The sequence below is a fragment of the Crassostrea angulata genome, chromosome 7, assembly GCF_025612915.1.
Source record: "Crassostrea angulata isolate pt1a10 chromosome 7, ASM2561291v2, whole genome shotgun sequence".
Taxonomy (NCBI): Eukaryota; Metazoa; Mollusca; class Bivalvia; order Ostreida; family Ostreidae; genus Magallana; species Magallana angulata.
In genome coordinates this window covers 18841116-18857546 of record NC_069117.1, presented here as the reverse complement: position 1 = coordinate 18857546, position 16431 = coordinate 18841116, and the positions used below count along the sequence as shown (strand labels likewise).

General features: G+C 32.0%; 1 protein-coding gene across 3 annotated transcripts; it reads right to left on the bottom strand.

The window, feature by feature from the left end:
* Positions 1-2088: 2088 nt before the first annotated feature.
* Positions 2089-11847, bottom strand: LOC128192033 (caspase-7-like). 3 transcript variants are annotated; one of them, XM_052864435.1, is made up of 6 exons: positions 11714-11847; positions 8470-8675; positions 6440-6651; positions 5464-5581; positions 4888-5117; positions 2089-4407 (listed from the first exon to the last, which is right to left on the bottom strand). In XM_052864435.1, the coding sequence occupies exons 1-5, from the start codon at positions 11725-11727 to the stop codon at positions 4912-4914; spliced, it is 756 nt and encodes a 251-aa protein (XP_052720395.1). In that variant the 5' UTR covers positions 11728-11847; the 3' UTR covers positions 2089-4407; positions 4888-4911. The 3 variants fall into 3 exon arrangements, with proteins under 3 accessions (XP_052720395.1, XP_052720393.1, XP_052720394.1); XM_052864433.1 differs by having other exon boundaries at positions 2089-5117; XM_052864434.1 differs by lacking the exon at positions 11714-11847 and adding an exon at positions 11625-11711 and having other exon boundaries at positions 2089-5117.
* Positions 11848-16431: the final 4584 nt, after the last annotated feature.

Sequence of the window (16431 nt, the reverse complement as noted above, 5' to 3'; positions counted from 1 at the left end):
TGCGAAAAGGTGACTTCAAACGAGACTGTTGATAGTCCTGTTTTTTTCCAACTTGTTTGTCAGAAGCTTGCCTCAACTTAGAAACTGTTAATGCGAAGAGCGTACCCTTGTGTATCGAATTAACCTAGAGACTAAAACACCATATGCAGGCGATGAAGGTTTATTGCTACATAAGTAAGGAAAGTTGACTATAGAAAAATTGAAGTCATCGCGTTTATCATAAAGTTTTGCTGTTAGGTTACCATCAATGTCCATTTCCAGTAAGATATCTAAATATGAAACAGGTGACGCAGCCTTTGTGGTATCTTTTATTTCAAGTTCACTGGGATATATCGAGTCGACGTAAGTATGGAAATAACAATTGTTAATTGTTAATACGACGTCAATATACCTGAATGTTGAATTGAAGGCCACATCGAGTGATTTATTTTTTCACGTACAAATTTTTGAATAAATTTTGCTTCATAAGAATACAAAAATAGGTCTGCGAACATTGGGCACAAGTGGTACCCATGGGAATTCCAACAGATTGTTGGAAGACTTGATTTCCAAAAACTACATCGATTTTGTCGATCAGAAACTCAAGCATCTTTTTAATGTCAACTTCAGAGTACTTGTGAATGCAATCAGAATGGTTTTCAACAAAATAATTTTTTAGATTTCCAATGACAAGGTAAGCATTTTTACGACTTCCGTTTTTATTGAAGAAACAACAGTCGATAAACAGCATGCTCGGATATTAGAAGGGACTCTGGAGAAAGATCACATTTTTAAAAATAGTTTTAAGCATTTCTGATTTCTGTCCATTTTCTGGATCTGCCGGTACATGATTTAGCAAAAAAACATTGTTCCTAAATCTACTAGAGTCTTAGATGAACTGATCAATGCCCAGGGCAAATTACATTTTTGTACAGCTTTATTGTGCATGTTGACTTTTTTACGGTTTGAACAAGGTTACATATAATTATGTTTTCCGCTTGGACCTCTGGGTTCACGCAAGTGCTTTGTGTAGTGAAAACCTTGTAAACTAAAGTCAACAATATGGTATTGAAACTGGTCAATATTCTATCGCATTCGCTATCTTGGAACACTCACAAGTATCCTCGAATAACACTATCCACTTTAATTCAAGATAAATATTCATTTTAGTTTAAGATTTACACTTCAGATTATAAATCTAATTTGACCTGCAAGTTTATTTTTCAAACGATTGCATGTTTAATTAAAAATAACTTTTTGCAACAGCTGTTACCTCCATTTATATTTCTCGTACTACAGCGAGAGTTCCACGTTTGCGGTTATTACGAGAAAAGATCTCATAATTACGTGAAAAGATCTCGTTATTATGAGAAAGATCTCGTTATTATGAGTTGGTAAGTTTTTCATTAAATTAGTGAAAGAAATTTCATCAGAAGGAGCCAAGCAAATTGATTAATAAATTATTTGACGAATTTATGTATATTAACGATAATTTGTTATTAGACTCCAAAATGTTAATTTTCAAAAATAATTATTTTCAATATGATATAACAGTTAATCTGAAGTAAATCCCGCATATCCATGATTAAAACTATATAGTTATCTGTTACTAGTGGAGTTGTGTTTTTATGGATAGGAATACCTGGTATTTACTTCGGGATTGTAATATACGTTGAAAAGTAAAATTTCATGAAGTTCTTTCCACTTATTCATACAAGATAAAATGTCAAATCAAATCACTTTATGTAGAAATTAATAATTATCATTGTTAACGTTTTTGGAAAGAAAAAAAAATAGACTGGAAGGGTGAACCAATCGACTTGGGGGTCTTGATCTGAAGAACAAGGAACACGTATTGTACATGTATTTTTTTCACAATAAAACATCAAATAATAAATACTATGTACTTTATTATAAATAGATATTTTCTCGTAATTATGAAATAATTAACTCGTAATAACGAGATCTTTTCTCGTAATAACAAGATAATTAACTCGTAATAACGAGATCTTTTTTCGTAATTACGAGATAAAAATAATTTTTTTAAGTGACCACTTAAGAATTGCTTGTAGAAGATTTCCAGTAATACAAAAAACATAAACAACTACAGGAAAAAGAAAAAAGTTTATTTTTATAATGTATAAAAGCCACAATTTTATAACAGTTGTTCCTTTTTAACGACTTCTTATCATGCCCCATGAGTGTAAGTATGTTTTGGTAACATATCAATTTGCAAATAAAAATATTGTAATGTAAATGATAAGGTTTAATATTTTCCCCTCGTTTTTACAAACGTTGAAATTTATTAGAATAGCATTGATATTATATTTTGATTTCGTTGTCAACATCGTGGATGATTCCTGAATAAATGGCACATTGTTTGACCTAAGTAATTCATGCTGCATCTTGAGCAATCAGAGGTTCCAGTTTCTCACACTAGTTATAATATTTTTTGCATAGGACATTAACAGGAGGTTATCCTGTGATGATTGAGCATACTTTAGAAGTCAGTAAAAATACAAAACTCTTAAAAACAAAACATTTTTGATCACTTAAAATTACTTCAGTAAAAAAAGATCACAAGTATAAAGTTCATTCAATAAAACTCTTTTAACAATGGAACAGTCATAAATCGATGTCGTTAGGGACTATAGATATTTCATCAACAAAACACCAAATGTTAATACAAAAAGAAAACGCATCAAAACTCAATTACATTATATTGACACAATTACTTCGATAGTAAGCAACATTGTAAACCTAATTTATAGAAAAATACAAAAGACTTAATATGTTACTGTAAAGATTTATATAAATATATCTAATCTAAGTATATGTACATGAGGAATAACAGTTTAATCATAGCCAAGATAGAATAGCTATAGTAAAAATGATTAAATACCTTGATTAGTGATATAAATTCAACTAAGCAAATTGACACTACATGTACTTAGATAGACCGAATTGTTACAATAGAATTAAATGATAATAGATTTGTTAGAGTACCAAATATCTTATAGGTTCATCCCCCTCCTACAATGCTACAATGGTACAAGGCTGTTAGACAGCCTCATTAAGCTTGTATTGTCAAATTAATGAAAAAAAAAATACTTTCGTTTTCGATAAACCGGTTCGAAATAGCAAAAATGAGAGTAAGGTGGTGGACACGTTTTGGCGGATCCATGCCAGTGAGAGTTTTTATCAAGATACATGTATATACTCGCTTTAAAAAAAATACTGAATAATTATGTTAAGAGTGAAAATGGTTAGCGGAAATTTATAAAGAGTATACATGAATATAGGATTTGAAAAATTTACAAAAAAAAATAAAAGCAGCTAATCAGTTTCTTTAATGCACTATTTTAGTTTTTGAACTTTCCAGAACGGGTTGGCCAAGAAAGCAGGCTGACAAATTAACATCATGGCGGAAATTGAAGGACGAGTTTATTATGTATCGGGCATATACCTTTGATCTGACAACATCTGATCTGATCTTTCGTTTAAAATATACAAATAAATATGCATGCTCTTGTGTTTTTAGATTACATATATTTTTCTTATATAATATCAATAAAGTTGTGAACCATGAACAGATTGTGTTAACAACTCGAATGTATAAATTAAATCTCATTCTGGCTTATATGAATAAATTGTCCCCGCACAAAACGATAAAACTGCTTCAGAACGAACGGACGGAGTCAACAGCTACCTCCTTCATAGTTTGTTTTTATAACATGCGTTTATTTAAAATTCTACTACAGCTATTGCCGAAATCAAAGAGATGCCGCGGACCTTAATCTCCAATATACCACGAACGTCATCAGTAAATTATCAGATCAGAAATACCTATTTGTCTCGCACTGACCATGAAAGTACAACTTCAAACAGTAAAAAGTTTTGAAAATTATGTCAATTTCAAGTTCTTGTCATCGTGAATGTTGCAGGATAACCTCCGAGGTCAAGAAATGTTGTTTTGAAATATAAAAGCCGAGGCGTTGTTTTGAAATATAAAAGCCTCGGCTAACGCCTCGGCTTTTATATTTCAAAACAACATTTCTCGACCTCGGAGGTTATTCTGCAACATTCACGAAAACTCGTACTTTATTTCTCAATTTACATATAGAAAACTCATGTAACACAGTCTTAAAAAATTATAGCGAAATTTGGTATAAAGGATTAAATGAAGAAAAGAGATACGACACACTACATCTTCCTCCTCGTTTTGAAATTATAATTATTAGGCATGTTAATGTTATATTGAGGGTTGTTATTTAATACATCAAATAGTGAAAAAAGTGAAAATATTTTCAATTGCAACAGGATCTGCATACAGACCAAACAGAAAGCCAAAAAATTGAGGCCACATATAATCAATTTCAGTTTAGATGTTCATTCCTTTCAGCTCCTCTAAATATCCAGCTAGTCACTCTATGGTTTCAAAATTTAAGAAATGGGTTATGAAAAACAATTAAAAAAATTCGGACACAGTAAATACAAACAAGGTGTATAAATAATACAAAGCCCGTTAATGTGTAGAAAGTTATTCCCAGCACTTCCGCGGGATAACATCTAGATTCATATATGCCAAATGACTATAGATATATATTAGATAATTTTATAAATCGATTGAAGCATATTACTATCAAGCATTATCTTCGCGTTTTACCAATATCTAAGTTCTAAATAATTATATTTCGCATTTTTATCAATTAAATTGTTGAACAACAATCTACTATTTTTATAAACACGTGCTATAAAGTTTAATCCAAATCATTAACGTGAAATAAGTTTGTTCAATTTATCCAAGCTTTTTACAACTACATGTACATTACAATATCATCATAAAACTGATATTTTATCATTTATTGCGTATTTAATCACACACAAATACAAACTGCTTGATGGTACCTGTATCTCAAGGACAACATACTGTTACTTTGGGCTTGGCTCCTCTATCTTCAGGTAAGCCTCTCTGGTAAGAAGGGAGGTCACACAAGGTATATCCGCTGATGAACCATAATGTACCAAATATAGATTGTTTATCCGTGTGAGGAGTTTTTGGATCTCCAAGGGAGGTTGTCCTGTTTTTTCAGAATCCAGGACATACTTTTCAAATCCGTCAATCCAGGCGGCGAGAGCTGTTAAATACATTCCAAACATATATCTAAATATATCTAAATTCTCAAGTTTGAAGACAAAATAGGCTTTGCATGACAATGTATTTTTTTTTACTGATGTTGTTAATGCCTAACAAGTTTATGTTAAAATGGTATATTGATAAAATGTATTCAGAGTTGTATAGAGAGATCAATCATGATTTTACTAGCAGGAGAACAAATGGTTATTTAGATCCACTTAGTGTTTAGTAGGAAAATTGATTGTGTTCATACTATTCGTGAAAAAAGGACAAATCATAATCTTTAACTTTGAATTATGATTTAACCCATCTTTGTATGAGAAACGGGTGATTTTTTTTTCAATTACCATAATCTCTAACACATGTATATATCAGAAAGTCGGCCTCTCTTGGAATCTTCACTGGCTTTTCTGTATGTGTGTCTGACTGAGTACTATCAGCCCTGCTAGAAGGAACTTTTTCCAACTGAAAAATTTTCAAATTGTATGCTGTAGTTTTATTACTGTAGGCAAAATTTTAATCTGAGATTCCACAGTTTTCTATCAAATCTTGAGAAATTCAGATTGGACTATTTTATCTGATTTGTATTATCAGAAGAGCTTCAATATTAATATAAATATTCATGAGATTGAAGCGCACGAGATGATTTTTGCCCGACGACTTATTTTGTGTTATTATTATTATACACTTGTTTCATTTCATTTTTAATTTCTTATTTAAAAAACTGTGTTTAAAAACCTGTCTTTTAAAACCAATTTTTAACGAGGAATATAAATTTTAGTGTTATTTTGGTTTTTTCTTTGGATTAAACAATTTTTTTTTCGATCGCTCACGAGATCGTATATTTATAAGAGATCTATACCGCCTTCTTCAGCGGCATATATATAGGCGCTTTATTTACAATTATAGGGACGGGTGTCGTATAATTTAAGGTCCGCCCTGTAAAATGGTTCGGGATGCTAGAAGTGTTCTTCTTCTTCTATCTTATACTAGTAATACACAACTGTTAGTAAAGTAAAAGCAAGATTTAAGAATCACTCATGGGTGCTTTTAGGTTGGTATTCATTTGTCTATTTTTTTGGAAATTTACAGCAAAAATATCTATTATATACCAATCAATTTTCCTTTATTAATACTGGTAATTTTACAGAGTGTGATTCGATTTTCCGGATCACCGCACTGATGCTTTGTTTTGTTACCTTTTAGTGGTGGGGTTTGTAATAAATTTAACATCATAATAGTAACTTGATCCAAAGAGTCGCTGCAAGGCGCGGATAATCAAATCAGACTGAATTGAGACATTATATGTACATATAGGCCTACCTGTAACATGAATATCTTCGGTTTCAAGAGAAGGTCTCTACATTTGTCTCCCTTCAGACATTCTTGAAGTTCAGAGACAGGTAGTTGCATACTTGGAGTTGGATTTGTGGGTGAATGCTTCTCATCACAACAAATAATAACGCCATCTTGTCCATAAGACAAGACCATGCAGATAAAACAATAGTCATCCTTCAAATCCGTTCTTTTAGCAACTATATAAAGATAACAGAAATAATCAACGACATTAAAAAGTAAATAGCACGTAATATCAAACATATAAACCAATGAGTGGAAATAAAAATTTAGAAAGCACAGCACAATTAAAAAAATTCTGGTCAGTTTAAGTAATTGCCCACAAGAGGTCCAACGGCCACCTGAACAACAGCTCTTGTCTCTCTTGGGAAATTTATGCGTAAGTTTTCTAAAATATTGTCATTTTTGTAAGATTTGGGAATACATTGTAACACTACATGTATGTAAAAGATGCCTACCTTTTGAACAATAATCCTAAGATCAAAGATGCGTCAACTGACAATCCTATTATCCTTATTGAACTCTGAACCCCTCTTGGGCCAAGTATATATTGGTTTGGGAACCATTGTTTAAAAAATTAGAATCTATCTAATACTAGGATGCTTCCATAGTAATCTCAATTGTAGCATTGTTGTTCTTTAGAACTTAAGATTTTTTAAAAGTGTTCCCTATATGTGTCTGTTAAACTCTGACCCCTCGTGGGGTCACAATTATGGATTGTAGTTATGGTGTTAACAATATAGAGTCTACTTTATTTTAGAAGGCTTGACAATAGTACATTACTGGTTCTAAAAAGTACTGAAAGTGTCATATTTTACTGATAAATTCTGATATTAACTATTGCTGATGTTTACTGATATTATTACTGTTGTTACTGATACCAGGCAATTGCTGTTGGTTCTGATATTTCCTGACATTTACTGGCGTTTTTGCTATGAGTTTTGATAATTACTGATATTAACCAAGATTTACCGTTGGTACTGAGAATCGCTGATTATTACTGAGAACATTCTCTAAGAGCCAGGAAATTTTGAACAGATTAAATTACATGCAAATTGTTATGATATTATTTCAAATCAACCCCCCTCCATACCAGATGTACCCCCCCCCCCCCCCCCCATTAAAAGCCTCAACGTTTGCCCCATGTCCTAGGCAGTGAATTTCACAACTTAACATCAGGAAGTTATGAAAATAACATAAATGTGCACGACTTTAACCTTCCATGACTGATAGTACAGAAAAAAAATATCAAATCAATACATTTTCACTATTCGAAAATATTGGCAACGCCCTAGGGCCTGAACTCTTGACCCAGAGGTCACGAATTTCACAATTTATTTAGAACATCATAACCATGCTACAAGTTTTTCACAAACATGAATGGGAGAAGAGGAGAAGGATTTTTTAACATTTAATATATTTTCACTATATGGCCATATTGATTTCGCCCTAGGGACTGTACCCCTTACCCATAGATCATGAATTTCACAATTAAGGCATAGGGTGTCATTAACATCAAAACCATGCATTTAATTTTTTTCGAAAATATAGATGAAAGTAGAGAATATATTTCAAAATTTAATGTATTTTAACTTTATGGGCATATTGGCCCAACTAGGGCCTGAACCCGTGACCCAGGGGTCATGAATTTCATTATTTTGGTAGAGGTTCTCATGGACATCATAACCATGCATTTAGTAATTCTCAAATATATATGGGAGTAGAAGAATATTTTAAAGATTTAATACATTTTTACTTTATGGACTTATCTTTTGTACAGTGACTCATTAATAATTGCTTATGCCATTGTGTTCTTTAACAGAAAAACATTTGGGGGGGGGGGGGGGGGGGGGTATTTAATGAAAAAGTTTCAATTTTAAAAAATCTGTAATATTTTCAAAGGGAAAGCGCCAAACTTCGGATCTAAATTGGCTGTAGAAGAATAACTGTTACAATATCATTATTAACTACCCGTAGATTAATATATATATACTTACCATCTTCCAATAATCGAATCATTTCTGCTTTGGTTTTGTTTTTGTGTTCTTCAATACATGCGTCAGTAAATCCCATTTTCCCTAATGTTGTCCTCATTTTTGTCACATTTATATCTTCAGCCTTACCTCCTCGAGTATGACGAATACCTACATACTCCTGATTTTGGACAATGAGCACTCTGCCCATGCATTTTTGAGTACTATACCTAAGTATAACAAGCAAACAAAACATAAACATTTTCTTATTGACCAAAATTGTACCAGAAGCTATTGTATCATATATGAATTAATATAATTTATGTTCATATAATGTTGTATCACATTTTTTTATTCTACATCATATTGCATGTATTAATACGCTAATTCTATATATACACGAAGAGACATTTTATGTATATGTACATGTATACTGACGTAAGGTTTCCGATAGGTTAACATTATTCGCTTCCACTAATGATTGTCTTTTCTTTAAATTTTTAAACTATAGACGTAAATCACTGATACTAAATCAAAGCGAGTCATTAGTATATATGGAGTTTCTATAGCTAGCTATAAATATGGTGGATGCCGCATTCGACCAATGAAAATGTGTGTCATACGTTTCCGATAGAACAAAGTGTATGAGTGTATGTTTCATTGACAAATCTATGTAATAGTATTTTTAAATAAAAGCGAGACATTTCTTTGAATATATTTTCTATTTCTATTTTCGGTTTAGTCGTGAAATACCATTTTGAATTTATTTTTTTCCAATTAAATTTATTCAAATATATTATAATACAAGTTTGCAAAAGTACAATATCTAACTATATTCAATTTTTTTTAAATATATTTTACAAAAGGTAAGATAAAAAATATTGCCTCATGGTTTGGTGGTGTCGAACCCACAACATAAAAAGCCTTGTGGTATAAGGAGACCTAATGTCTGGTGCTTTAACCACAGAGCCATTTCAGTCACAACACACTGAACTATTTAAATGCTACATACGATTTTGGCCACAAATTTACGGACTTGTATTATTTTTTTAAACTTTCAATTGTTGAGATACAAAATGATATTTTTAATGTATAGTGGGTCATCTCTCCACTTTTTTATTGATTGAATTTGGTTTAATTTCCATTATACCTTATTTTGACAATGAGAAAAATATGGAGCACAGACCCACTCTATAAAAGAAAAGGCATCGAAGTTCTAAAAAATGGCACAATTTGAAGGTTTTGATACATATACGCCAGTTTGAATAAACATATCTTGAGTATTGAACATATTTAATGGTTAAAAATCGATGATATGTGAAATATATATTGTTTTGAATAATCTTTTTAGAATTAATCAGATTATTTGATATTTTTGTTTTTCAGTATCTTGTCTGTTCTTGTGTGGGCATTTTACACACCTTATCTACCCATCTTCTTTCTATTATCTAATATTTTAATTTTCTCTGAGGCTTTTTTTTTTAACTTAACGAGGCCGAGTACAGATCGAGTGCGCACGCTTTCGCGCAGCGTTTCATTTGTATTGTGACATCATTTTTTGCTTGGTTGACGCCATGGCGTGATAGTTTCAACTGCAGATATTCAGCGAAAACTGTTGAAAATAGCTCGTTTGATGCGTAAAATTGATATTATAATGTGGAATAAACATATATGTCTCGAAGTATAAGCTATATTTGGGCTCGGGTCGAAAACGTGAAGAGGGTTTATAGCAAGCCTAGCCCTCTGTCACGTTTTCTTAACCCGCCTAGATATAGATTAGTTCATATATTTCAAGACAGTAACCATGTATTTTATATTAACGACTCTTAATATGTGATCTTATATATTTATTTATTACTTAAATATGTCTGGATGTTTTAATAGCCTTAAGATCACCATGTCCGCCTTTGTCATATAAAAATAGTCATTATCTGACAAATCTGGGAAATTGGGCATACAAAAAACAACTTTGATAAGACCCCTGGAACAAACCAGGTGGTAAAAGGTTGTTTTTATTTGATCATTTGATGCCTTTTAGCAATAACTTTAATATGTAGAATAGAAAAAGAAATTCCTAGGGAAGAAGTTTTAAAAAAAAAATGTAAAAACTGTGCAAAATTGATACATTTCAAACAAAATCCCATTTGGTCCTATGTTAAAAATTAACAAACTTTGAGATGACCCCTTAAACAAACGGTGTGGTAAATGTCTTATTTATTTTTTTTATCTTAAAATAATAATTATATCAGAAGAAATTCAGGCAAAAATTTTCATTCAAAATATTGGGCAGAAAATATTAGAGCCGGCCTCGTTAAATCTCTTTTGTCAATGTAAATATTTCGGCCCTCCCCCATTATTGCCTCACCCTACCGTCAATAGTCATTGAACAAACTTGAATCAACATCACCTGACGGTGCCTCCACACAAGTTTAAGCTTTTCAGCTGGCAAATCGATTTCTGAGAGGAAGATTTTTAAATATTTTTCTCTTTATGTTCCGATGGAAAAATTCGACCCCTTTATTGCAGAGCCACCTTAATTCAAAGGTGACTATGATTGGAACAAACTTGAATCTGCACTACCTGGAGACGCTCCACACAACATAAAGCCTTATATTTAAGCCAGTTGACTTCGGGAAGATTTTAAGGACTTTTTTCTATACTTTCAAATGTGAAAATCTGAACCCCTATTGCGGCCCAACCCTTACATAACTAGAATCTACACTACCGGTACCTGAGTAAGCTTTCACACAAGTTTAGGCGTTTTTGAGTTCTTAAGAACAATATTTTGGAAAATACCAATATATTTTCAATAATTCTTAGCTATTTTCTCCTTACAGGTGATCTGGTCGTTCATTTGAAGAAACTCTGAAAGTCCTTACACAACGAATGCTTTGTGTCAAGTTTGATTAAAATTGGCCTAGTGGTTATGATATAAAAAGATGAAAATGTGAAAAAAATTACAACAACGACGCCGCCGACGACAACGACAGACAAATTGAATCAGAAAAGCTCACTTGAATCTTTCGCTCAGGTGAGCTAAAAAGCGATTGATAAACGGGTTAGAACTTGGTCGCTATAACACAAGAAAATGCGGGAACGATAACTCTGGATACAGATTAAGTTCCCACGCTTTGAATAACAATAATATACTCAGTGGATGTTTATATAAACATACATACCTATGCGTCTCCATTGCCTAAATGACTTTAATAATAGAAAGGTACATAAAAGGGAAAAAGAAATCTACTCGCTCTGTAAATTTACATACCTTGGTCCTGGCATTTCCAAAATATGTTCTACTTTCGGTTTCACGATGATCTCTGAACCTGAACGGTAAGCAATAGAAAGGATCCGCTAGGACACCCGTCTTCATTTTATGAATATTCATTAAAAATTGGATACAAAACCGTGTATACAAATATAAACTTTTTCAAAAACAAAAATGAGTATCAGTTACGTAATTTAAGGTGATTGATAAGATTTAAAATTAGCTAGCATTTATTTATTTTAAGTTTGGTCTTTTTTGTTATTAATAATAGCTTATAATTCAGGCACGTAGCATCGTTTTTGAAAGTGGGTGGGTGGGGGGGCAGACTCATCCAAAAAATCTTGACATGCAAAAAAAAAAAAAAATAAAAAAAAAAGAAGACATTTTAAGTTTCCCAAAATCTTCAAAATCCTAATCGGGGGGGGGGGTAGTATGTAACTTCAATTTCACTCCTCATTTTCTTATTTTCATATCAATTTTTTACATACTTCAAAAAAAGTGGGGGGGGGCAACTACATGTTAATTCAATTTTTATATGTAAATTTTAATACATTTGTTGCTGCGAGAAAAAGTGCCCCCCTGCCCCCCCCCCCCCCCCCGATGCTACGTGCCTGTAATTGACAGATTATTAGAAAGCGCAGTGATTTTATTCTTACTAGATATATTACATCTATATATGCAACCAAAAAAGGTTTGCGTGTTTAAAATCGTGACGTTTTAATTGCAATAGCAAGAAAAGACACTAAGTCTTGCGCTTGTTATTTTCTTAAAAACATTTTGCACAGCAAAGATTTTTCTTAAAATTACATACAAAAAATTGAATTAACATTGAGGTGCCCCCCCCCCCCCCCACACACACACACACTTTCATGGAAATAAACAGGGAAATTGAAGAGACCTTTTCTCTTTTTTTTTTTTTGGCTTGTCAAGATTTTTTGAATGAGTCTGCCCCCCTTACTTTTAAAAAACAATGCTACGTGCCTGAGTGGTGTAGCATTTCAATATACAACGGGTGAACACTTTAAATGTCGGAACAACTTTATAAATAAGTTATCACAATCTCTCCAGAAACCGATCCTCTTTGTTTCAGATGAATTTTTTTCTTGGTTTTACAAGTTATCGAATATATAATTATTGTTCTACATTTCCCATCAATGCATGTTTTTGCCATTCTAGTAAAATACAGAGTATTTATATACTTTTTATGAAATTGTTTTGATATTAATCATAAAACTGAACACAATCAACAAAATACTGATAAAAATATTAAAATGTTTTAAGGAAAATTTCATTTTTTAAACAAATTTTTTATTGAACGGTGAGCGTTGTTATTTGGCTTTTACGACATTATGATAAAATGAGGCTTTGTAGGAGTAATTTTTAAGAAATACATAAAAGAGAAAGAAAAAACTGTACGCCGTTTTGTACACAGAATAATGCTATCCTCAGGGATATTTTTCTGAATTTTTTTAATGAATTCATATCACTAAAATAACAACATCCTGTATATTCCTAAAGTGAATGTTAATTTTTACACTTAATGTGATTGTAGATTGTAACGAATATATCTGTTTGATTAATCATAAATAAAATGACGCTTCCTCGTAATTAAACTAAATGTTTCCCAGTTCTAATTTTTAACCAGTACAAAAAGCTATTTTTAGATCAGAAATAAGCCTTGTTCATTTTCGTTTTTGATTATTAGTTTTTTGAAACCTCTAGGAACATTGAAATGAAATTAAACAACAAAAGGCTACATCCAATCCCCGGTTTCAAATCATACATGTGTGTCCTATTATTACAAACATATAACTAGGCTATAACAATAAAGCTAAAACAGAAACATAATTAAAACAAATACCAAATATTTGTGTATATTGATAGAAAACAACTAAAGCATAGCGTGTAGTAATTTTGAATCAAGAACAAATATTTTTCGACATTCCTATGCATGAATATATATATATATATATATATATATATATATATATATATATATATATATATATATATATATATATATATATATATACACTGGGTAAAGTTTATACATGTATTATAAAATTTATTCCAATTCCATAAGGGTGCTGGGGCCCGTTTCACAAAGTTGTAATAAGATTTATCATAAGACATGTCTTAAGATTGTCATAGGATTTGACTTATGATTATCATAAGATATGACATAGCTGTTTCACAAAGTTGTCTTAACTTTAACTTATCTTAAGATTATCTTAAGATAATTATTATAGGAGCGATTGCATAAAATTCAATCAGTAAATTATAAAGTAAAGAATTTATTTACGAAATCTGCAGCATAAATATATATGTGTAATAACAGTAATGGGTACTTTATAATTTACCGTATGTTTTTGTACTTTCTTTTGATAAGAACAATAAAAACAAACCAGTGAAGAAAATAGTGTCCTTTTATTGATTAATGATTATTAAGGAGGCTGAATGTTTGAAAGATAAATCTATAAAAATATAAAATGATAATTTTGAAACCATAGAATCTTAATTTTTTCTATAGTATTTCAAAATTGTAATTTACTGTCCATTTGGACTTCTAAATACCTGTATACAAATGCATGTCTCGCATTAAAATGATGAAATATCTTTAAATCACCATTACTTTATCATTACCAGTATATAAAGCAACAGAAACAATTTTGAAATTTTAATAAAATTTGAATGAACACAATATTCAAAGGAAATATGGCAATTACTTAGTTCTCAGAATCGAGTTTGAATTAATCTTCTTCTAACTTCGGCACCGTCATTGTTTACTCCTTGGAATATAACATTGTCTGGTTGTTGAAAAACACGATAATTATTTATGTTTCGGGGCACATGGACGTTGTTTTTGATGCAAATGTTATGTAGCACCATACAAGCAGTCACGATTCCACAAGCTCTCTCGGCCGGAAAAGTAGGGTCCCTCCGGAGCGATCGATGATTCGGAACCTCATTTTAAGGACGCCAAACGCTCGCTCAATGGGGGCCCTGGTTTTAGCGTGGGCATCTCATGGGAAGACGGGTGTTAGTAAGTGATTCGTTACCGGGCACGCACTGTCACCAACTAGACAACCTCTGTTAATGTTGCCATTCTCAAACATTTGACACAAAACAGAATTTGAGAACACAAATGCGTCATGAGATGATCCAGGCCACTTTGCTACACAATTCAAAAATTTCAAATTGAAATTGCAAACTGCCATCACATTTATTGAATGAAAGTTTTTTCTGTTAACAAACAAATACTAATGAGTTGAAGGTGCCTGAATAAGAATATGTGTCCCGTCTATTGCCCCTATAGCATTTGGGAAATTACATATATGAGCGAAGTCCAGTATTAGTATTGTTTATATCTCTGTCAGAAGAAGGAAATTTAATGTAGACAGGACTTAAGGCAACTAGAGTAGATGTAACAGCGTAAACAATTCTGGACACACTTGCTTCACTGATACCATGCATAGGCGTCGGAACCGGGGGGGGGGGGGGGGCTAGGGGATGATTAGGAATTTCATGATTTTGGGTAAGTAAATTTTTTTTTCTTTTGGAAGTATAGGTATACTCCCCCCTCCCTCCCAGGGATTAGGATTTCCATGATTTTGGGAATTACTTTTTTCTCAATATTTCTGAGGATTAGTCTAGCCCCCCCCCCCCCCCCCATTTTCAATTTGCTTCCGACGCCAGTGCCATGAAGATCTGCACATACAGCTTGAAAACTTCTACTTGCATAAAAGCAAAGCGCAACCATGACTTGCAATGATGTTGGAAGGGCATGTAATTTTTTGGTTTGGTGCTCTAAACGATCATTAAGTTCATTACATAAGTCAAAGATAACATGTCGTGGCAAACGGAACTTCTCTAAGATGTCACAATCGTCCATTTAATATAATGGGTTGATTCTGTCCCTGAATACACGCTCACGCCTTTTAAGTTACCTATTTCTTATCAAAACATATGTTTAAAATTGTCTTAAGAGAGGTATCTGGGTGTCTTAAGATTTTGAACAATCTTAAGATGATCATAAGTTAAGACACTTTTGTGAAACAGCTATGATAAAAACTTATGATAAATTTTGGTCTTAAGACAGATATTTGTCATAAGATAGCTTTGTGAAACGGGCCCCTGCATTATATCAACAAAAAATGCGTACGGATATTTTCAACAAAAAACTTAAAGTACTAATATCACGAAATGAAATTACGTAGATTTCTGATATTGTTTGGTTTGCTGTTCATGACAGCATATATATGGCGAATATATCTCTTAATCATTGCTGTTACATGTACTTAGACCAACAATATTCCGGATTTAATATCATATATAATTATCCACATGCCATGAGAAATGCATGTATTTTTTTTTAAAAAGTGTCAAAGTAAAAATATCATATCTTATAATGATTTAGATATAAATCATTTACATTAACAAGGTTTAGATGATAATGTAACAGCAATAAACATTTTTACTCATGGTATGACATATATTAGAAACATTCTGGACATAGTTTACATTTGAACAGGAAAATCTTCGACGCAAAGCAGATACCAGTATGTCAATCAATGTTTTATATACGTACTGACTTGCATGAAAGCATGAAAAGACAGTAAAAAAGAGAGAGATAATGAATATCGGAAAAATTTTGTTATCGAGAAAGAAACACTTCTCTGGAAATAAAAACTACTACATGTAAAGACTAAGTGTGTTTT

What these genes read in the sequence shown, in the direction of transcription:
- LOC128192033 (XM_052864433.1), bottom strand. An exon ending in GATTCGATTATTGGAAGATG is followed by an intron (nt 6,652 to 8,469) that starts GTAAGTATATAT and finishes ATCTTTATATAG; the next exon opens with TTGCTAAAAGAACGGATTTG. An exon ending in CGAAGATATTCATGTTACAG is followed by an intron (nt 5,582 to 6,439) that starts GTAGGCCTATAT and finishes AAAATTTTTCAG; the next exon opens with TTGGAAAAAGTTCCTTCTAG.